General features: G+C 48.6%; 1 protein-coding gene across 1 annotated transcript in view; it reads left to right on the top strand.

Moving 5' to 3' along the window:
- Window positions 1-22,016, top strand: part of PHKA2 (phosphorylase kinase regulatory subunit alpha 2) — a gene marked incomplete at its 5' end in the record, with an annotated part of 53,728 nt that extends 31,712 nt beyond the window's left edge. The window contains 14 exon segments of the mRNA XM_018043980.1: window positions 7,654-7,742; window positions 8,705-8,838; window positions 9,219-9,375; window positions 10,078-10,157; window positions 10,352-10,430; window positions 10,515-10,644; window positions 10,747-10,848; window positions 15,120-15,238; window positions 15,947-15,976; window positions 17,017-17,070; window positions 18,507-18,677; window positions 19,873-19,926; window positions 20,787-20,987; window positions 21,347-22,016. Of these exon segments, the coding sequence (XP_017899469.1) occupies window positions 7,654-7,742; window positions 8,705-8,838; window positions 9,219-9,375; window positions 10,078-10,157; window positions 10,352-10,430; window positions 10,515-10,644; window positions 10,747-10,848; window positions 15,120-15,238; window positions 15,947-15,976; window positions 17,017-17,070; window positions 18,507-18,677; window positions 19,873-19,926; window positions 20,787-20,987; window positions 21,347-21,517 (1,571 nt within the window).
- Between the last annotated feature and the right edge of the window lie 1,804 nt (window positions 22,017-23,820).

Here is a 23,820-nt window from a genome sequence, read left to right as displayed (position 1 = left end):
GCAAAGACATTACTTTGCCAACAAACGTCCTTCCAGTCAAGGCTATGGTTTTTCCAGTAGTCATGTATAGATGTGATAGTTGGGCCATAAAGAAAGCTGAGTGCCGAAGAATTGATGCTTTTGAACTGTGGTGTTGGAGAAGACTCTTGAGAGTCCCTTGGACTGCAAGGAGATCCAACCAGTCCATCCTAAAGGAGATCAGTCCTGGGTATTCATTGGAAGGAATGATGCTAAAGCTGAAACTCCAATACTTTGGCCACCTGATGCAAAGAGCTGACTCATTTGAAAAGACCCTGATGCTGGGAAAGATTGAGGGCAGGAGAAGGGGACAACAGAGGATGAGATGGTTGGATGGCATCACTGACTCAATGGACATGAGTTTGGGTGGACTCCGGGAGTTGGTGATGGACAGGGAGACCTGACGTGCTCTGGTTCATGGGGTCGCAAAGAGTCGGACATGACTGAGCGACTGAACTGAGCTGCTGTCTTTGATGCATCAAGTTTATTCAGTATCTGTGACCTTTCTCTTATGCAGGTGAGGAATTCACCTGTCTTAAATCACCACTCCTCTACTTCACTTCCTCTAACCTGTCCATGCAGTTGTATTCAGGTTTAGTTGAATCAGTATTCTGTCTTTGTATGTATGTAAATATTATTCCCAACTCAGTATTATACTACATTATAATTTTTGCTTTTCATTTTTTTCTAAAAATAACAGTTGCCCTTGTAATTAGCTTCACTTCCCTCCAGTGGCCACACAATAGAAACTTCCACAAGGTCAAGCATATGTATGAAACTCATGGTCCCACTACTTACAGTCCAAAAGTCTCCTCCTGACTGATTGCTCTGTAGGCCTTTTGGATACCTGGCATCCTGGGACTCTTCTTTATTATAATCCTTGGAATCTCCTTTGCTTATCTCTTCAGTTGGGTTCCCTGTTTCTTGATTCTGGCATATTCTCCCTTCTCGATTTATTCCTTTGGTGGAATACATCCTAGAATAGTTTCAATAGTTTCACTGGAACAGGGCCCAGTGATGGTAGCCCTCAGCGTGCGTGTTTCTGAAGTTCACTGACTGTTTTGGCCTGACTGCCCTCTGTGTCCAGGATATAGATTTTTTATTTCCACTTGGCTGCATGCAGCATGTAGGATCTTAGTTCCACAGCCTGAGATCAAACCCATGCCCCCTCCAACGGGAATGTGGAGTCTTAACCACTGGACCTCCAGGGGAAGTCCCCAGGATGTAGATTTTATCCTGAAATCTTCCTTCACCATCATACTGGAGAATTCCTTCTTGACTCTCCTATTTTCTGTATCTCAGCTTTTCCTCTTGGTTAGCTTACTGTCTTATTTAGTGGAAGACATCCAGTAGTTCCTAGGAAACAGTTTATGTCAGGTAAAATTGTTGAGACCTTTGAAGTCTGAAAACTGTTGTTCAGTCACTGAGTTGTGTCCAACTCTTGGCAACCCCATGGACGGCAGCACGCCAGGCTTCCCTATCCTTCACTGTCTCCTGGAGTTTGCCTGAAAACTGTTGTTCATTCACTAAATTGTGTCCAACTCTTTGCGACCCCATGGACAGCAGCATGCCAGGCTTTCCTGTCCTTCACTGTCTCCCGGAGTTTGCTCAAACTCATGTCCAGTGAGTCAGTAATGCCATCCAACATATCATTCTCTTTGTCCCCCTTCTCCTCCTGCCTTCAATCTTTCCTAGCTTCAGGGTCTTTTCCAATGAGTCAACACTTTGCAGCAGATGGCCAAAGTATTGGAGCTTCAGCTTTAGCATCAGTCCTGCCAATGAATATTTAGGACTGATTTCCTTTAGGATTGACTGGTTTGATCTCCTTGCTGTCCAAGGATCTCTCAAGAATCTTCTCCAGCACCACAGTTCAAAGGCATTGTTTGACACTCAGCCTTCTTTATGGTCCAACTCTCACATCTGTACATGACTGCTGGAAAAGCCATAGATTTGACTATATGGACCTTTGCTGGCAAAGTGATGTCTCTGCTTTCTAAGATACTGTCTAGGTTTGTCATAGCTTTCTTCCAAGGAACAAGCGTCTTTTAATTTCATGAATCCAGTCACTGTCCGCAGTGATTTTTGGAGCCCAGGAAAATAAAGTCTGTCACTTTTTCCATTTTCCCCCATCTATTTGCCATGAAGTGATGGGACCCGATGACATGATCTTGGTTTTCTGAATGTTGAGTTTTTAAGCCAGCTTTTTCACTCTCCTCTTTCACCCTCATCAAGAGGCTTTTTAGTTCCTCTTTACTCTGTGCTGTTGGAGTTGGTATCATCTGCATATCTGAGGTTGCTGATACTTCTGGCTATCTTGACTCCAGCTTTAGCTTCGTCCAGCCCAGCATTTTACAGATGTACTCTGGATAGATTTTGAACCAGTCCATTGTCCCATGTCCAGTTATAACTGTTGCTTCCTGACCTGCATACAGGTTTCTCAGGAGGCAGGTAAGGTGGTCTGGTACTCCCATCTCTTGAAGAATTTTCCACAGTTTGCTGTGGTCTACATTGTCAAAGGCTTTAGTGTAGTCAATGAAGCAGTAGTAGATGTTTTTCTGGAATTGCTTTGCTTTCTCTATGATCCAACAGATGTTGGCAATTTGATTTCTGGTTTCTCTGCCTTTTCTGAATCCAGTTTGTACATCTGGAAGTTCTCAGTTCAAATACTGTTGAAGCCTAGCTTGAAGGATTTTGCTAGCATGTCAGATGAGCACAGTTGTTCAGTTGTTTGAACATTCTTTGGCATTGCCCTTCTTTGGTATTGGGATGAAGACTGACCTTTTCCAGTCCTGTGGCCACTGCTGAGATTTCCAAATTTGCTGGCATATTGAGTGTAGCACTTTTACAACATTATCTTTTAGGATTTGAAATCGTTCAGCAGGAATTCATCACCTCTACCAGCTTTGATCGTAGTAATGCTTCCTAAGGCCCGCTTGACCTCACACTCCAGGCAGGATGTCTGGCTCTAGGTGACTGACTACCCCATCGTGGTTATATGAGTTATTAAGACCTTTTTTGTACAGTTCTTCTGTGCATTCTTGCCACCTCTTCTTAATCTCTTCTGCTTCTGTTAGGTCCTTACTGTTTCTGTCCTTTATGGTGCCCATCTTTGCATGAAATGTTCCCTTGGTATCTCTAATTTTCTTGAAGAGATCTCTAGTCTTTCCCATTCTATTGTTTACCTCTATTTCTTTGCACTTTCACTTAAGAAGGTTTTCTTATCTCTCCTTGCTATTCTTTGGAACTCTGCATTCAGATGGGTATATCTTTCCTTTTCTCCTTTGCCTTTCATGTCTCTTCTTTCTCAGCTGTTCGTAAGGCCTCCTCAGACAACCATTTTGCCTTGTTGCATTTCTTTTTCTTGAGTATGGTTTTGATCGCTGCCTTATGTACAGTGTTACAAACCTCTGTTGATAGTTCTTCAGTGACTCTATCAGATCTATCCCTTGTCACTTCCTGTGTATAATCCTCAGGGATTTGATTTAGGTTATACCTGAATGGTCCAGTGGTTTTCCCTACTTTATTCACTTTAAGTCTGAGTTTTGCAATAAGGAGCTCATGATCTGATCCACAGTCAGCTCTTGGTCTTGTTTTTACTGACTGTAGAACTTCTCCATCTTTGCTGCAAAGAATATAATCAATCTGATTTTGTTATAAACCATCTGGTGATGTCATGTGTAGAGTTACCTCTTGTGTTGTTGGAAGAGGGTGTTTGCTATGACAGGTGTGTTCTCCTAGCTACAGATTTTCCCTATCCATATAAGAGAGTGGCTGAGTATAGAATTCTAGATTGAAATAAATTCTCCTTGATAATTTTGAAAGCCTCCCTTCACTGTCCTCTTGCTGTCAGTGTTGCTGTTGATAAATCTGAACGCATTCTGATTTTTGATTCTTTAAATGTAAACTGTTACTCTCTTTCAAAGTTTTTAGTTTTTTCTTTACTCTCAGGTTCTGAAATTCCAGTGGTGTGCCTTGTTCTGGGAGTATTTTCATCCACTGTGTTGGCTGCCCAGTGGATCTTGTCTGTCTGGAAATGTGTGTTTTTCAGTCCTGTACAGTTCTGATAATTTCTTGATTCATTTCTTTCCTTACATTTTCTCTGTCCTGTCTCTCTGGTACTTTGTGATTCTAATATTGACCTCCTGGAGAAGTCTTTTATCATTTCTGTCCTGTCTTTCATTTCTCTGTCTTTTGCTCTGTTCTGAGGGCAATTGTTTGAACCTTTTGTTCCACCTGCTCAATTGACTTTTTCCTATTTTGCTGTCATGGTTTAAATCTTTGTTCTCTGAATTGTATCTATTCTTGTCTCATGCATGCAGTACAATTTTTATCACTCTAGTAAAGTTAATGGCAGAGATTTTTGGTTTTGTTTTTACATTTTCTTCTCCCTAAATGGTCTCCCATTTTCCCCAAGTCAGTGTTTCCTGTTGCTTTTGGTCTCTCTCTTTCACATTAGTCTTTCCTCCAGTGCTGGGTATCCCTTGGTTATCTGCTCAGCATGAGGCCCTCCAAGCCTGTGAGTGGGGCCTGTAGAGTTTATGGGTGTAGGCAGGGCAGATTTCCCAGAGATGTTCTACAGTCTCCTTCGCAATGTCCTTCTTAACTGATAAAGGTCTGATTGCCTATACAGTCACTTATTCCCCCAAGGCATTTAGCCATGGCCTCAGACATGTGGGTCAGCATCCCCTCCAGAGACTCACATACCACCCCCTTTATACCCTCTTCAGAGAGACCCTTTAATCTTCTATCAGGGTGAGCAAGGCTGTTATCAAGTTATGTGGAGTTGCAGAAGGCATCTAGGGAGCTCACTGCCTCTCACACAGCTTCTTCTCTGTCTTCCTTCTTTTGGATACCCTCCCTCGACCCGCAGGTGCTAGAGGTCCATGGTGCAGCAAGCTCCTTAAACTTCTGAGGACTCTCTGGTAGAAATTTGACTGCTGCTTGTTTTCCCCGCTGTAGTCTTGGGGTTTGGTTGCCTTGGGTCTACTAAACCAATTGTCTTTTATCCATTGGCTTTCCAACTCTATTATTGTCTTCTGCTCAGCTTCCCTATTTTTTAGGATTTGCCTTTTTAAAAAAATTATTTTTGTACTGTTATTGGGGGTTTCAGTTCAGTTCAGTTGCTCAGTCGTGTCCGACTCTTTGCGACCCCATGAATCGCAGCACGCCAGGTCTCCCTGTCCATCACCAACTCCCGGAGTTCACTCAGACTCATGTCCATCGAGTCAGTGATGCCATCCAGCCATCTCATCCTCTGTCGTCCCCCTCTCCTCCTGCCCCCAATCCCTCCCAGCATCAGAGTCTTTTCCAATGAGTCAACTCTTCACATGAAGTGGCCAAAGTACTGGAGTTTCAGCTTTAGCATCATTCCTTCCAAAGAAATCCCAGGGCTGATCTCCTTTAGGATGGACTGGTTGGATCTCCTTGCAGTCCAAGGGACTCTCAAGAGTCTTCTCCAACACCACAGTTCAAAAGCATCGATTCTTTGGCACTCAGCCTTCTTCACAGTCCAACTCTCACATCCATACATGACTACTGGAAAAACCATAGCCTTAACTAGATGGACCTTAGTCAGCAAAGTAATGTCTCTGCTTTTGAATATGCTATCTAGGTTGGTCATAACTTTCCTTCCAAGGAGTAAGCGTCTTTTAATTTCATGGCTGCAATCACCATCTGCAGTGATTTTGGAGCCCCCAAAAATAAAGTCTGACATTCTTTCTACTGTTTCCCCATCTATTTCCCATGAAGTGATGGGACCAGATGCCATGATCTTCATTTTCTGAATGTTGAGCTCTAAGCCAACTTTTTCACTCTCCTCTTTCACTTTCATCAAGAGGCTTTTTAGTTCCTCTTTCTGCCATAAGGGTGGTGTCATCTGCATATCTGAGGTTATTGATATTTCTCCCAGCAATCTTAATTCCAGCTTGTGTTTCTTCCAGCCCAGCGTTTCTCATGATGTACTCTGGATATAAGTTAAATAAGCAGGGTGACAATATACAGCCTTGACGTACTCCTTTTCCTGTTTGGAACCAGTCTGTTGTTCCATGTCCAGTTCTAACTGTTGCTTCCTGACTTGCATATAGGTTTCTCAAGAGGCAGGTCAGGTGGTCTGGTATTCCATCTCTTGAAGAATTTTCCACAGTTTATTGTGATCCACACAGTCAAAGACTTTGGCATAGTCAACAAAGCAGAAATAGATGTTTTTCTGGAACTCTCTTGCTTTTTCCATGATCCAACAGATGTTGGCAATTTGATCTCTGGTTCCTCTGCCTTTTCTAAAACCAGCTTGAACATCAGGAAGTTCACAGTTCACATATTGCTGAAGCCTGGCTTGGAGAATTTTGAGCATTACTTTACTAGCATGTGAGATGAGTGCAATTGTGTGGTAGTTTGAGCATTCTTTGGCATTGCCTTTCTTTGGGATTGGAATGAGAACTGACCTTTTCCAGTCCTGTGGCCACTGCTGAGTTTTCCACATTTGCTGGCATATTGAGTGCAGCACTTTCACAGCATCATCTTTCAGGATTTGAAACAGCTCAACTGGAATTCCATCACCTCCACTAGCTTTGTTCGTAGTGATGCTTTCTAAGGCCCACTGACTTCACATTCCAGGATGTCTGGCTCTAGATTGGGGGTTTAAGAGAAAGTAAAATTAAAACTTATGTTTAATTCACTAGTATAACCTGGAGGTTTATAGATGATTTTTAAATACACCACATCTTTACCTTGAAAACTTATTTTCTCTAGATGATGCAATATAACCTGGCAGAAAAAGACAGCTTAATAACTAAATATTGATAATAACATCTCATTGTTGTTTAGTCACTAAGTAGTGTCTGGCTCTTTTGCGATCTCACGTACTGTAGCCCGCCAGGCTCCTCTGTCCATGGGATTTCCCAGGCAAGAATAGTGGAGTGGGTTGCCATTTCTTCCTCCAGGGAATCTTCCCAACCCAGGGCTTGAAACAGGGTCTCCTACAGTGCAGGCAGATTCTTTACCGTCTGAGCCATTGCATTGTAAGTAGATTCTTTAATGTCTGAGCCACCAGGGAAACCCCTCAATGATAACATCTAAAGGTGGTAAAAAGAGGGTTTCCCTGGTGGTCTAGTGGTTAGGATTCAGTGCTATCCCTGCCAGGGCCCTGGTTCAATCCCTGGTCAGGGAACCAAGATCCCACAGGCTGTGTGGTGTGGGCTTCCCTCCAAGTAAATAAAGGTGGTTATAAACCAGAAGCACCAACACCCTGCGGTGGCACAGGGACACACAACAGTGGCCAGGACCTTGGGCAAATGGTCTACTGTCTCTGGGCTTCGGTTTCCACATCTGAAAGAAAAAGAAGTTGGAGTTGATCATTTCTAAGGCCCCTTCCAGTCCTACATGCTATGTAGTTTTCTCTGAATTCTAAGAGAGAAGAGTGAAAATAACATTCCTTAAGCCAAGATCTCTGTCCTATTCATTGCTTGTTTCCACATTTAGCACACGATCTAGCCACATGAAAAATTCTTTTTGAAATTAAGTAAGTAATCATTCCTTATTTGGTTTGTATTGAATAAGGAGTAGCCACCTTAGCTCTTGAAAAAAAAAATTTTATCCTTCCTTCTGCTTAGAAGAGCTCTTTATTCTTTTTTTCTCTAGTTGTTCCCATGGCTTTGCCAACTAAAGTTCTAAGTGTCCACCGTAAATCGCTGAATCTTGTTGATTCTCCTCAGCCACTCCTAAAAAAGGTAAAGTATTTGGGATCACTTTTTCAAGTATAATGTTCTTTGGTGCTGGTGTAATCCCAGGAGCTCTTGTAAATGGTTTGCCTGAAGAGAAAGAGCATATTTCTTGATATGTAGGACTTGTAGGGTTAGAAGCTGGGTTTTCGTGTACACCCACTTTGGTGTCTGGATTGTGGTTTATGTCTGTATGCACATTGAACTTGACCCAGACCTTAATATGTTGGTGTGAAGAAGGCTCCTGACATTCTGCCACTCACCAGAATCTGTGCCGCCGAAAGGAAACGCAGCAACTTGCTACCAACCCTGGCCTCTCTGGGACCACTAGCCAAGGCTGGGTTGCTTTCAGAGCAGGGCAGGAAACTGGAAAAAGATTCCTCTGGAGAAGAAACTCTCAGAATATTCCCCACTAGTTCCCATAATTTGTTACTTTATTCCAAGTCTCCTTTGCTTTTATCAGAAAGATTTGGTGTCTTTTGGAGACTATTTTAACCACAATTTTATGTTGTTTGAAACTCACATTTTGTTTTTTGCCTTCAAAAAATATTCTATTGAAGTTTAACATATAAAAAGTATATAAAATATAAGAATAGGGCTAAGTGAATTATCACCAAGCCAAGAGACCCATGTGAGGGACAAGCGCCCTTGGTGCCCCTCTTGGTCGCCTCCTCTCCCTCCACAGGTAACTGCTGGCATGCCTTCTAACACCTGGGTTGGTTTTGCCCATTTTTGACCTTCACATAAATAAAATTTACACAGATTTTAACCCGTTCAGTCTCCTGCAGACAACGACTGACATAGTGATTCACTGGTCAGGAAAAAAAAAAAAAAATCACAAAAGATCCCATGAAAACCTGGAGCATGGCACAGCAGCAGAGTGCCAAGACCAGGTTGGTGTGTCACTTTCTCATCTTCTGGAAGTGCATGCCCAGCCCCCATGCCCTGCTTTTTGTCTTTTGTATGGACAGGCCCCTGAAGATGACTTCCAGTTTCCCAGAGATGACCGTGGCGACGTGGACTGTGAAAAGCTGGTTGAGCAGTTGAAAGACTGTTCGAACCTACAGGACCAAGCAGACATTCTGTACATTCTGTATGTAATAAAGTAAGTGCAGGGCCTTGGCGAGGTCCGGCTTTCTGTCTCCTCCGTGCTTTGGCCTGGCTTCTTGGCCTGGCAGCCAGCTGCATCATGGTTGTAGTCACCCAGAGCACCCAGGCTCCATCCCCTTCTGTGCCTGCTGAAATGAGAAGGCTGGCTGAAGCCAGGATCTCACCGTTTCCTGATGTCAGGCTTCTGTTTCAAATGGACAGAAGACAGTATGGTCCCGTGGCCCCAAGTGAGGCTCACAGGCCGTGGGAGGGCCCAAGCACTTGGCACAATGCCCACTGATGCATTCCCTTCCCTGCCAAGTGAGCTCCACTGCGAGAGAATCTGGCCTGTCAGCCTTCTGGGCCATACTTGGAGGGTTTTCCATCTCTTGACAGGGGTCCCAGCTGGGACACAAATCTCTCTGGACAGCACGGGGTCACTGTTCACAACCTCCTCAGCGAGCTCTATGGGAAGGCTGGCTTGAACCAAGAGTGGGGCCTGATCCGCTACATCTCCGGCCTCCTCCGGAAGAAAGTGGAGGTCCTGGCTGAGGTCAGAGCTGCTGTGCGTGTGCGGGCTGGCTGTCTATCCTTTGTAGCCCCGTGCTCCCTTCCTATTAGGCGAGCTGGAGGCAAGCACCTCATATTTGTAAAGGAAACACAGTATTTATTACACAGATGGAGAGAGCATTTGTCTCCTGATCTCCCACAGCTCTTGGAAGGTGGACAGGGCAGTTGAAATTCAGACTGATTAGTTTTGTTGTTTCTTAGCTGCAGAAAAGGATTTACTTAGAAATAAAATGAAAATGCTCTGTGGTCCAGCACTCTCCTAACCAGAACACTGTTATTTCTGCACATCTGTAGTATAGTCATCAGGGATATTTTAACCCTGAGGTCCTGCAAATTCCAGAACTGCTTTCTATGACACTCAAGGTCATTATTATAGTATTTATTATATGTGAATAATGGGGAAACTGGCAATTTAGGACTATAATATGGTCATTAAGTCTTAAGATCGGTGTTTTAGAACTCAAGACTCACAGGCCCTGCAGAGCCAGGCCTGGGGCCACATTTTGGGGACACAAAGACCATAGGGACCCAGCTCAGCCTGGGTTGCTCAGCCTGCAATCTGTATATGAATTTTCAAATAAATGACAGCATAGGTCAAGTTTATAAAGGAAAATTTATTGCCAGTGACCCTTCCCCACCAGCTTTGCTGATCTTTCTCCCCCTCGCCCTCTCCCTGACCATGCAGGCGTGCACGGACCTGCTGTCACACCAGAAGCAGCTCACAGTGGGCCTGCCCCCAGAACCCCGGGAGAAGACCATCTCTGCGTAAGTCTTCAGCTTGCGGGGGACTCAGGTTCGGGGTGGGGAGGATACCTCAACACCATCTCCCGTTCAGGAAAAGTCTTTTAAGAGACACTGTCCCTTGAGCCTTGCCAGCTGGAAAACGGGGCTCTTCACAGAGGGCTGGAGGTGCTCGTAAGCGCCATGCATGGTGTTTCTGTGCTGCTGCTGTTTCCTAGGCCTCTTCCCCCTGAGGAGCTCACGAAGCTCATCTACGAAGCCAGCGGGCAGGACATCAGCATCGCCGTGCTCACACAGGTCAGTGGGCCGTCTCTGGGCAGCAAGGGTGTGTCCGCCACCACCCAGCCTCTGAAACCCCGTCTCCTCCTGTGTCTGTGTCAGGAGATCGTGGTGTACCTGGCGATGTATGTCAGGGCACAGCCCAGCCTGTTCGTGGAGATGCTCCGGCTCCGAATTGGACTGATCATTCAGGTGATGGCCACGGAGCTGGCACGGAGCCTGAACTGTTCAGGTGGGATTCTCAAGGGCGGCTCGCACTGCTTGAGTCCACCCAACTCTCCCTTCTCCTGCCACCAGTCCTGTATCTGGGAAAACTTAACATGTTTGTTTTCAGGAGAAGAAGCTTCTGAAAGTTTGATGAACCTCAGCCCTTTTGATATGAAAAATCTCCTGCACCACATCTTAAGTGGCAAAGAATTTGGTGTTGAAAGAAGCAGTAAGTTAGTCTTTCTTTCCTTTTCTTTCTCAGTAATCCTCACCCCCACTTCCTTCCTCCTATACCTAACTCTAACACATGAAAATACAAATGAATCTCACAACTGCACAAGAATTACCATATTGCCTGATGTCCATGGGGATCTCCTTTACGCTTGTTGGTGTGGGGCCACTGCAGAGAAACCTAACGCAGCCAGGCCACTCGCACCACAAATAAGGAAGATGCACTAGAACAAGGAGGAGAAAAATCATCACCAACCAGTACAACCACTGGGAGAAATGAGAACACATTTCTCCCAATACTGAACTCGTTGGGTGCAGTCAGTAGACCACAGCAGCAACAAGGGAAGACTTGGAACTTTGCGGTTCCCTCTTAGGAAGGATGTGGCTGAGACAGCTCTCCCTTGTCCAAGGTCACAGAGCTAGCTGGTAACAGGGCCTCGTGCACCTCAGTTCCACACTTACCAGAGTGTCTGGATGCTCTCACAGGCCACTGCATTAGAACTCTGTACTAAATTCCCTTTATTTTATATAATAGATGGACTGTAGAACATCCGTTGCTACAGGAAGTCCTTTCTCAAAAGGAACCAGGATCGTTTCATGATCCTGTGAAATTACTAAAAAGCATTAGATGCACCCTTACTACATTTACAATACCATGAGCACCAGCTTAGTGCCCAGTGAACCTGATCGAATGCTCATTTCCCTCTAGTCTTGTTTTTCGTCTGTAAGATGCATAGCTGTGCTGGCTGCAGGAAGAGGCCTCAGTGCACTGCCCCACGTGTTGCCATAGGTGATTCCACCAGAAACAGAATCGTTTTGCTTTCCTTTCTTCCTGACCTGCTTGGACTGCTGGTTTTCAGACAGCTTTTGAGAAGGCTGTTTCCAAAATGTTGTGGGTTTAACATATTCCAAAGTGTACCCACCTGTCATCCTGTCGCAGTGCAGCCTCCTTCTGTGCTCACTCTTCACCTGGTTCTCCTCCCCTCTCTCACTCATCAGGAGCTGACCTTGCCTCCCTCCCTCCAGGCCAGGCCCCACAGCACTGGAGACCTGGCTCTCCCCCGTGGTCCTGTCACCCGAGGCCTTTCCCCATCTAGCCCTTGTCAGCTCTCCATAGCAGCATCCTGTCCCTTCTCCAAGCTCCAGCCTTCCCTTCCCACCAGGCTGCGCGCCTCTTCTCAGGGCTGGTTTGTTCAGGCTGCTTCTCCTCCCTGGTCCCACATGTGGCCATCTCCGCCCCACTGACTGTGCCCCTCACCCCTGGCCGTGTGTGCATAGCTCTGTCGCCATTTGTGGGAACCAACTGCTAAAAATAAAGCAGCAGCACTTGGTCTAGGATCTCCCAGGATGAGCAGCTGCTGGAGAGGCATCCACTGGGGAAGCAGTGCACCTACCTTCATACCCGGGCTCCCCTCTGGTCACAAAGCAGTAGCCACAATCTCTGTGCCTCCTTTAAGGAGGATTTTTATTAACACTGGGCCCTCCCTGTCTTCCAGGACAAACTCTGAGTCCTTACCTCCTGACAGCAGAGAACTTAGGCAGTGCCCACCAGCCCTGCAGCCAGAGTAGTTATCTTCTTCCTCAGCCAGCCTGGGCTTTTCTGCCTCCATTTGACAGCATCTCTCTCAACTCCCCAACTATTTTCTTCCTATCTGACCATGTTTTCAAATGCCAACACAACCAAATGCTGGGCATAGGTCATTATAAACTCCACTTCAACACCCCCCCCCACTCCTTAAGTGCCTCTTTCCCACCTCTCCCTCCACCCCTGAGTTTCCTTTTGTGATACCCTACTTTCTCTTACCAAGTCCCTTCTAAGCTCTGTCCTCCTCTAGACCAGAGGTCAACAAACACTGCCTGTGAAAGGCCAGAGGGAACCAGTCAGGCTCCATTTGGTCACAGGCCTCAGCTTTGCTGTCACAACATGAACACAGACACAGACCACACGTTAGCAAAGAGAAGCCGGGTGCCAAAAAATAATCTTAGACAGAAAAACTTGAACTTCATATCATTGTGTGTGTCCTAAGATACTATTCTGAGAAGGAAATGGTAACCCACACCAGTATCCTTGCCTGGGAAATCCCACAGACACAGGAGCCTGCCCGGCTACAGTCACGGGGTCACAAAGAGTTGGACACAACTTTGCAGCTAAACAACAACAAAGATACTATTCGTTTGTTTTCTTCCCCCAACAATGTACAAAGTCATTCTTACCTCATAGGCTGTGCCAAAACAGACAGTGGGTCGCCTCTGAAGTTTGCTCACCCCTGCCTTTCAGCTTTCTTTCCTCTGTGGGGAGGGGGTCAGGAATGGCTTCAGTGAGGGTTTGACTGGTGTATCCACTTCTATACAAACAACATCAGTAATCACTGATTCGGGACATACAGTTTGGGTGTAAGGTTCCTACTTCCGTGACATTGACAAGAGTCCTAGGTTTAAGGTTGTGACTTGGAGGGGTCTGTGACTCTCTGGCAAGCTGCTGGGAGAGCCATGGGGGCACGTGGACATGGTACACCCCTCCGCACCCTGGCCTGCCTCTTGAGCACAGGGCTTGAAAGGGGTGAGGTGACCAGGGGTTCCGCACGTGAAGGCTGTCTTTGCAGCACCTGAGTGCTCCACCTTTAGTGTGGGTGAGTTAGTTCTCAACCAGACCCCTGTTACCCTTTGTAGGCCTGGAGAACAGCCCTCTGCAGCCTCACAACACCTTGCTGACTTTGCTTCATCTTCATCTTGCTCTCTCCCTTTTTCTCTGTACCGGAACCCTGTCTCCAGTGTTAGGAAATACAATCGCCCAAGTCCTGATGGAATTCTGGTCTCAAATGCTCCCTAATTATAATTGAGGCAATTATCATTTATCCTCCTCATAATAAAGTGAACTGATTTGCAGACACATTGGTGAATTTATTTCATCAAGCCAAAGAAATGCAGTGTGGGCTGTCCTTTTTATTTAATAAGGACACTGGGTACTTCAGATCTTTTTCTTTAGAGTGGGTGCCAGCAGGCAAACAAAGGCAGCATCATGCAATCAGATGTGTTTTGGTGGTTTTTCTCCTTTCCTGAAGGAGGAACGCTCAGGATCCTTTTCCAAAAGTAATTTTCAGTCCTTTCAAATGCACAATCCTTGAAATGTAAATATACAAGATAAATATTTAATGTGTTCTGCTCATCAAAATAATATACGTGGTTTGACACAGATAATTACTGAAAAATTGCTACTAGATATAAAGCTATAGAAGCTTACAAAACTAGGAACAGAGTAATGTCACTTGAAACCATATGTACGTCAGATTGCAAGTAAGGCCAGAAGAGGTCCTGTCTTTTTGCATATAACATTTGTTAATTGTCCTTTATAATCGTTCAGTTTTTTTAAGCGGCCCTACCTGTAACTGTTCAATTTTTATAAATAAGAAAACTCAATTTTTATTAAACCCTGAGATGTCTGAGATTAATGTTTTCAGCTAATGCCCAGTACAAACAGGCCCCTTTGGCTTCTGTTTTCCACTCTCCCCGTGTCCCTCCTCCCACTCTGGCTAATCTTTGTGGGTCCTCCCTCTCCGCTGTCCTTGGGCTCCTGGTTTGTCTCCACTCCTCTGGGCCGGGAGGGAGCCACCGGTGCAGCACCCAGCACTGAGGGACTGCCTCGGAGGGGACGGCTGTGAGGGGCGGGTGGGTTCCAGTTGGTAGGGCTTCATGTGCCCTTGGGAGGCTTAATCCTGAAGACTGGGCTGGGCCTGAAAGGAGTCTGAGTGGACAGTGACATGGTCCCCCATGTGCCTTTTAGAATGATCGCTGTGCGCACAGCGTGGAGCACCAGGGAGTGGGGCAAGGCCATAGACAGGCCACTGCAGCAGGGTGGAGCCCCCCTGCCCCTTCTGGGATGGCTGCTGCTGTGTCTTCACCTTTGGTTGGCTTGTTCTCCCAGGTCTTCCCTCTCTTGCCCCAAGGCTGGACCTTTATTGGGTGGGCTCAGGTTTCTACAAGGAACGGGTACATCTGGAGACGTAAAAAGTTAAACAACATACTCAAATCACTGAAGGGGCTTCTGGCCACTCAGTGTTGCCTGCGTGCTGCTTAAGTCATGCTCACTGTGTCCCCCATTCACTCAAATGCGTGCTGAGCCCATGTTGTGTCGCAGGCCCTGCTCCAGGTCCTGGAAACGGGAGTGCACAGTTGAGTGGGGGGCATAGACAAAAACGAGCACACGCATGTGTCCCTCTGAGGGCGGACACGATAGAATTTCTACAGATCCCATGTGTGTTTCCCTTGCAGTGCGGCCCATTCATTCCTCCACACCCAGCCCCGCTGTCTCCATCCACGAGGTGGGCCACACTGGAGTCACCAAAACCGAGAGGAGTGGCATCAACAGGCTGAGGAGTGAGATGAAACAGGTAAGACGAGCTCTCTGTCTGGGCTCAACTGAGAGCATGAGAAGCCCTGGGCATGCAGACCACAGCCCTCTTGGGAAAGGATGAGAGAGCCCTCCTGTGCTCAGACATCCTAGAGCCACTCATGTACACCCACAAGCACTTGTCTTTAGCGTTAACCATGTTAGGTGAGCATTCCAGAAAATACCCTGCCCCATGATTGCCTGTTGCCAAGAACCAGTCTTTCGAGAGGACCGCAACCATTGCAAAAGGTCTCTGAATCCTCTCTCCATCCAATGTGTCCTTCAAGTGCAACAGTGAAATGAAGGAGTGTAGAAATATACTGGAATGCTTGTGATCTCCTTATTTTCCACCATCCATAGGTGTGTTTTTTTGGTGCTCACCTTTAATTCATAATAAATCCCTTCTCGACTGATCCGCAGGACTGCAAGTCAATAGCCTTTCAGTCCTAATGGGTTGGGTACTATGCTAGGACTTGACAGTGATCTACAGTAGGAAATAGTTTCCTGCTGACTGTAACCTGCAGTGAGAAATGCACTGGGATTTTCTCCATTTCAAATGTGGCCTCAGTAGATTGAGCCTGTGAGGCACTAATGGTCACGCCCTGTAGGTGGACCAACATGTCCTTGGATGTTCTAGAGGGTGATATAAGTAGTAAGGCAGCCTTGATTTGAAACTGGTTTTTATTTTCTGATGTATTTTTGCTTTCAGATGACTAGGCGGTTTAGTGCTGATGAACAGGTGAAACATCTCTGTCTTCTTTCCTCCTTTACTGTGCTTTCTGTTCTTTCTGGCTTGAATGTGGGAAGTGAGGCTATGAGTACAGAGTGTCAAGCCATGGAGAACAGTTCTGCCCATCATCCAGGCTTGGGTGGAGGCGACTCCACAGGCTGTGGCAGGCAGCCCTTGGGACAGGCCGAGCACACTCGAAAACAAGAGAAGTGGCCTTGCCCCATGCCTTGAGGAAAAAAAATCCATTTATCAAACTCTTGGGTTTCATAAGATACTTTGTGAAACAGATGGATGGAGATGGGTTCTGCCTCCGCAGGAGTATCTGTTCAAAAAACGGAACTGAATAGGGACAAGTAGACTGTGGTCACTGATTGTAGCAATAGAAGAAAAACTGGAGACCCGTCCTAACAGTGTCCTGTGACTGAGCACAGAGTCTCTACTGACGTGCAGATTCCCTGTTCAGTCCCAGGGAAAAAGCCACGTGCCCTCTCATTGGATTTATGCTCTTTCCAAGTAAGGAACAGACTTTTCAAATGTCTTCCTGTGCCAGCCACTCGGTGGCACCGTCCCTCTGGCTGCCCACATCCTGATGGTAGTTGACTGGAGCTGAATCTGAGGGCTTCCTTCCGTCTGTTTAATGCTGTCATAGCTTATTATGGGGACAGAATGATCACCGTTTCTCTTGCATGGGTTTAGGTTCAGTTAGCCAGTGTAAGCATTGTATTTGGCCACTTACTTACATCAAGGAAATACATTTTTCTCTTTCCAAAATTAACATAAAAGACTAGCATCTCAAGGCTGTGACTTTGGAAAATAAGTTGTATCCTAACTTGACAAGCTGCCTCCACACTGACTAGACATGGGGAAGCTCCACACTCAGAGAAAGCGGAGCTCTGCCTCTGCCTCGGGGGTGTCTGAGAACTTCCGCTGCCCGCATCCTCCGCCTCTTGCTTCCTCGGCGGTTTTCGGGGCTGCTCTATGCTCCTCCTCTCTGCATGCATCCTCTGGTGTCAGTGCACGTGACTGAGTGGACTCTCTCTGTTTTGTAGCTCATTTCTGTGAGCCAGGCCGCGTCCAGCAGCACGCGCTCCTCCAAGTCTGCGGTAAACTATGCATCCCCGCCGCCTCGTTTGTGGTGTCCACATCCTCTCCTTGCCCTTCTCTCGGTCCCCCAACCTGCCCCCCACAAGCTGTGAACAGGTTTAAGTGTTAGCATGGGACTGTCACCATGAGAGAGGAGAGGCTAGAGAGCAAGCAGAGTTGTGGAACTGAGAGCTTTGTTTTTCCATCTTGAGTTCTCTGCTTATGCTCTCCTCGGTGGGCTGTGAGTGAGCAACACTCTTCTCACCGATCCCCAGGAGCTTCTGGAACCTTCGGGGCAGTGGTTATGCATCTTTCTATTGAGCCACAGGGGTGAATCACTGCCCGCATGAGCCGATGGGCACTTTGTACGTGCTGTGGCCCCAGATGAGCTGGAGGAAATATTCTGATTGCACAGGCAAGTCTGAATCTTCCTCCTAAAACTAGAGGGAGAAAACCAGCTGAGTCACTGATGAGTATGGCTGTAATTACTTTTATTTGTCTCTAATTGTTGCCGTATTTAAATGGCAGTAATGAGCCCAGTGGAATAACCCAGCCTAACAGCCTTTTCAAAATAAGATCCGATGAAGTCAAAACGTGTGCTCCAAGAAGCCTCCAGCTCTGCAGAGGTTTAAATTTGAGGTTGCACACTGAGAAAGGAAAACTGCCAGGTAGTCCAGAATTCAGATCATGTACAAGGATGAAGGTTATTCCATCCTCAACTGGGAGGTCGCCGGCACAGTGGACACACGCTTGGCCACAGGGAGGCTGCACCCAGGGAGCCTCGTTCTAACCTCAGGCCCCCGGAGCCTCTCCCGTGGCCTCCACATTCGTGGGCGGGCCTGTGGCTCCCGAGGCAGAAGCCGAACTGCTGGCCCTGCCCCAGCGCTTCCCTCACAGAGGCCAGAATAAATCCGGTCTCTGGGAGGAGGTGAGGAGGAGATGGTACCCCAGCTTGGAGGCAGTCATTGCCCCGAATGTGGAGAAAGCGCCATGCTGAGAACAGGCAGAATAGAAAGCCGCTGAAGAGGACGGTGGAAACACCATGGTCTGAGGCCTTCCTCCCAGGGCTTGCTGGGTGTTGTATTCCTGCAGCCCCGGCCCCACAGCGTGGCGACCACCAGGCTCCAGGCTCCGCAGGAGGACGCAGTCCCCATGCCTTGTTCTCCCTGGGCTGTGGGGCTGCCCGCGTCTGCACTCAAGGTGCCCACCTGTGCGCCGCTGCTTACAGGAGGCCGAGGGCACAGAGCAAGAGCCACTGGTGTGGAGTTGGGGTTCTCAGCCCCCCAGAGCCCTGACCTGCTGGGCCTCTCTCCTGGGCTTGGGGCCTCTACCAGTGCACCCCCTTGGCAGCTGGAGGAGTGCAGGGAAGAAAACCGGTGAAGCCAGCTGGTCTTTCTGACTAGTCCCCAGGCAGCCCTCCTGAGGCTTCTGAAAGCCACGCCCTTCTGTCTTGCAGAGGTCCAGCACCCCGTCCTCACCCACGGGCACATCGTCATCAGACTCGGGTGGGCAGCACATGGGCTGGGGGGAACGGCAGGGCCAGTGGCTGCGCAGGAGAAGGCTGGACGGTGCCATCAACAGGGTCCCCGTGGGATTCTACCAGAAGGTGTGGAAGATCCTTCAGAAGGTGAGCCTGGCTACTGAGCTGCATCACCCCCCACACCTAGTGTGACCACCCAAACATCCCCAGGCGCTGACAAGTGTCCCCTTGGGGGCCAAGTGCTCCTGGTTGAGAAATGCTGGCTGGAAACCAAACCAGTTAGATAAAGTGGCGGCCCAGGTTGTGTAGAGCCACCTCTGACCTATTTTCTGAACATAGCAAAGTCTGAAGGTAGGCAAGAGGCAGAGAAGGCCAGGAAGGCTCAGGGTAAAATGCTGTAACCCAGCGGACCTGGGATAGCCACACACCTTGGTCCCTGCAGCTACTTTCTCCCTCCTCCACCCCAGAGCACGCCAGTGTCCTGCCAGAGGGACTGTCGGCCTCCATCAGAAGCTTCTGTGCAAACCAAGAACCACACAGGACTGATTTTTTTTCCTCAGTTATTTTTGTTAGCTTATTTCACAGTAGGAGAGGCCAGGAGAGAAAAGTCACCCCAAAGAGGGTGCACAACACCCTCTCCCCAATCTCCTGCATTCTGCACCCTATGAGGTCTTCGTCAAAGCTTGGGCAACAGGGAGGCCCGAGGGCTCCCTGTCCTCTTAGCTGACTCTGGTCCCCACATGGGAGCAGAGGCCTTCAATGGTTCCTAGAAGACCTTCCCACTCTTCCTGGGGCCTCGCATGCTTCCATCCGGGCTCCCGCTGGCTTGATACCAAGATGCTTTTATTATGAAAAAGCGGCACTTTGTACAGAGCCAGCGCTTGTTATTTATACACACGGGTGTGCGTGTGCGTGTCTGTGCATGTGCTCTAGTCTTTTGTGATTGGTGCTTATTATAGAAACCTCAAAAATAGATGCCTGCGAAGGCATAGAAGTATCACTTTGCCAGCAGGAACCATGCACATCTCCCTTGCTCTGGCACCAAAGGGGGCCTCTCAGCCGCCAGGACTGGGCTGCTGAGTGAAACTCGGAGCTCCCACAGAGGACAACCCAGCAGGTCCCTGGGGCGTTGTTCGTGTGAGATCTGAACAACGCCTGCCGGCTCCTTAGAACTGTTCCATCGAAAACACAGCCTGTGGGCAGTGAGAACAAGCTCTCTAAAAATAACTCACAGTCTGGCGTGTTCCAGTCCTCGCGCTGGCTTCCAGGGCAGCGCAACGTGAGTGTGTGTGCACACTTTTTAATTGGGTTCTGACATGTGCAATGTGTGTTCTGCCTCCAGTGCCATGGTCTGTCCATCGACGGTTATGTGCTCCCATCCTCGACCACGCAAGAGGTATGACAGGAAAAACCCACATGCCGTGAGTTTTCACTGAGTGCTAGATTTCTTGGACTCTTTCCACTCACCTGTGTTTCAAGCTCATTACATACAGGCCATTTGCAGGCCCTATATCAGGGCTTCCCAGGTGGTGCTAGTGGTAAAGAACCTGCCTGGCAATGCGAGAGACACAGGTTCAATCTCTGGGTCAGGAAGATACCCTGAAGGAGGAAATGGCAATCCACTCCAGTATTCCTGCCTGGAGAATCCCATGGATAGAAGAGCCCGGGGGACTACAGTCCATGGGGTCGCAAAGAGACATGACTGAAGCAACGTAGCACGCATGCATCTTTCTCAACACTTAACCCTCAAGTTTTACAGTTTTTTCCCACATATATTAGCATCACCTTTCTTCCTTCCCCTCAGAAACAGCATATCTGGACTCTCCAGATCTCTAGATTTGCTCCTGAAAACTCTGGTAAGGGAGGAGCTCCCTGGACCCATACCAGCCTCCTCTGACAACAGTCATCTTCCCTGGTTTCTTTCCCCCTCTTCATTCTTTAAAAAAATGATTTTTAAATTTTTACCCCACCAAAGGCACCATGCTATATGCCACGAAGAATAGTGAAGAGAGAAAAAACAAGACATGGTCGTGTCACTAGAAGTCACAGTCCATGGGGATGGGTGACTAATGCTAGGACAGGGCTGGCTGGCTGGCTCTCGGCCTCCTGCTTCAGAGGATTCCTGTGAGCAGGATGAGCCAAGTGGCCAGCAAGGAAGCCAAGTTTTCTGAGTCAGTGGGTGCTGCGGGTGGCATGGGTGACAGGGCTGTCTGTCCTCAGCTTGTTCCTGACCTGTCTTGCCTGGTCCCTTGGCAGATGACCCCTCAGGAGATCAAGTTTGCTGTCCACGTTGAGTCAGTGCTGAACCGAGTGCCACAACCTGAGTACCGGCAGCTGCTGGTGGAGGCCATCATGGTGCTGACGCTGCTCTCGGACACAGAGATGAACAGCATCGGGGGCATCATCCATGTGGACCAGATCGTGCACATGGCCAACCAGCTGTTCCTACAAGACCAGGTGGGTGTGCCTAGAGGCAGTGTAGCTGCGTTGGCTGCCATTCACCTCTGTTGAGGCTGGAGATCCTGTGTCCAGTAGGAAAGGTGGTTCTCAAACAAAGAAAATGTCCTCACAGATGGTGAAAAATGTCAACCATTTGGTTTGAAAATGGTTTGTGGCCACTGGGAAATCTTCACCTTTGGAGATAGACAGGCCCCCTTCAGCATAGGTTTTAGAGCCAACACATGTCTGGCCCCGTGTAAACCAAAGTCGAGCTGGGAGAAGCCCTCCTCTCCTAGAATCAGTGCTACACTGCCCACGTCCGGCTGGGAGCGCCGGCTCTGCTCACACATCGCCTCTGCCTTTTTATCCTGCTGCAGGTGTCGAGTGGAGCCACGGACACACTGGAGAAAGACCAAGCCACAGGCATCTGCCACTTCTTTTACGACAGTGCTCCAAGTGGGGCTTTTGGGACGATGACCTACCTAACGAAAGCGGTGGCTTCTCATTTGCAGGAACTGCTGCCCAATTCAGGTTGCCAGATGCAGTAGGGCCTCGGTGCTCAGTCTGTCCCTTTCTCGTGGGCACTTCCTTGTGTTCCCCAAGATTCCCTGTGCTTTCCCCAACAAAGCCTTGCCCATCAGAATCCTGGCAGGGAGGGGATGATAGTGACACACTTGAAAGCAGTAGACATCCAAACCCCAGAAAGGGCCACCGACTTCCGTGCTCCCCTGAGGAGCACTAGGGGGGTCATCGTCTACACTCATCTCACTGAAACTTTTGTCACAGCATCTGGTCTTCTGGAGTCTGAGGACAGATTGGAAGTGGGTCTCTCAAGTGCAGAGTGAAGTGAAAAGGCAGCTTAAATCAGCTCTTCTGGAGTTCCTGAACAGGTTCCGTGAGTGAGTGACATATCCTCACGATGGAAAGATCCTCCCAGCAGCTGCAAACCTTAACAAAGGGAACATCTTAACACAGGGTATCGTCTGTCTGTGGGTCAGATTGTTTACTGAATAGAACAGCTCTTTCTGTGGGGCCTGGTTTTCTCGTGCCTGGCTGGCTTTCTCAGCATCTCGTCCTATGGGCGTGGTTATCTTCATGCGACAATTCTCTCTCACCCAGATTTAGAAAATTGCTCCCATTTCACTTTGGCTCATAGTCTTCAAGGATTTTATCTTGGCCACCCGTGGATTAGGGTTTTCTCCTGCCTTGTGAAAAATCCCACATCTTTCAATCTAACCAGAAAGAAAAAAGGCAGAGGGGGCGCCAGCTGCTGTTTGGGGGCTGCTGTGGGCAGGGGGTCTGTGCACAGGCCTGTGCCCCACCTCCACCCTCCCACATGAGCTGATGGCCAGCAGAGAGCAGCACGACCCCATGTTCTGGGGAGCCGTGTCATGAGTCTGCAGCATCAAATGCCACAGAAATGCAAGATGTGCTCACGCCTTTCTCCCAGCAGCACTTTCACCGTAAGGCCCTCAGGTGGCTGGGGCTGGAGGCCGTGAGCACAAAGAAGCAAGTATGTGAAACCTTTCTCCACAGATTACTAGATGGTTCCTTCTGTCATTCATTGGCACGCGTGGGAAGCTGTGTCAGGTGTGCAAATACAAAAACACAGGAGACATGCCTTGGCACTCAGGGTTGGGGCAGTGGGACAGGGGGGGATAAGGCGTGAGACAGGAAGGTGGGACCACCCCGAGGCCTGCCATTGGTGCGGCAGATCCCAGAGATGGTGTGGGGAGGTGGAGCCGTGCCCCCCTGAGCTCCCATGGTGCCCAGAGCCTTCCTCTCTCTGCCACTTTCTTTGGAAGCCTGTTTGCTCCCCTTTGCCTCAAAGGGTCCATGGTGGGGGCCACAGGCCCCACATTTCATAGGAGCGTTTTCATAGCCTTTAGTTTCGGTGTCTTTAACACGCTTCCCTGGTGGCTCAGTCTGTAAAGAAAAGAATCCACCTGCAACGCAGCAAACCTGGCTTCAGTCCCTGGGTCGGGAAGATCCCCTGGAGGAGGGCATGACAACCCACTCCAGTGCTCTGGCCTGGAGCAGCCCATGGAAGAGGAGCCTGGTGGGCTGCAGTCCACAGGGTTGCAGAGAGTCAGACGTGACTGAGCGACTAAGCTCACACACAACACGTGCTTAACATAAGACTCGTGTCATTGACCAGATAACCTCCCTGGTGAACAATTTCAAACACGGAGAACGTAAAGGTACAAGCTGCTAAAGGCCCGGTCGCCTCTCGGGCAAAGGCTCAGGAAGAATTACAGCCTTCCAGAATGAGCCAGGTGCTAATTTAGAGCCGTCACCTGTCTGTGGATGACGTGCAAAGCCGCAGATGCTGTGTTTGGGCTCACCAACCGAGACGCGGCCAGGAGAAGAGCCATAATAAGCAATTCAACCGAGCCTCGATTCACTCTTTTGAAACCTCTTTCAAATGAAATCCTGAAATAGTACTGCATTTCCACAGGCATCAAGCTGTCAGCTTCAAAGAACAGGCTTCTGAGGCTTGATCCCTTTCACAAGCAGCTGAGGCCCACGCCACCAAGAAGGGGAACAGATGTTGGAGGGGGATGGGAGAGGCCCGTTCTGCCACCATCCTGGCCTCGGCAGACAGGTTCCCACGCCAGGAGCCCGGGTGCCTGAGGGGGCTCGTTCTCCACACACAGTGGCGGGGGGGCAGGGGCACTCTTTCCTCTCCCCCTCCTCAGAGCAGAGAGGCCAAGCTCAGGCCTTTGCCACGGCTGGGGTTTAGCAGGTTCTGTGACATATTTGTCAGACCGTCAGCCGAGAAGCAGCTGGCCGCCCACCTGCTGCTCGCTCTGGCCCTGACCCAGGGGACCCCAGCAACACGGACGGCTCC

This window comes from Capra hircus (genome assembly GCF_001704415.2).
Source record: "Capra hircus breed San Clemente chromosome X unlocalized genomic scaffold, ASM170441v1, whole genome shotgun sequence".
Classification (NCBI taxonomy): Eukaryota; Metazoa; Chordata; class Mammalia; order Artiodactyla; family Bovidae; genus Capra; species Capra hircus.
Note: the sequence above shows the minus strand (reverse complement) of the source record. Positions and strands in the feature narration are given on the sequence as shown.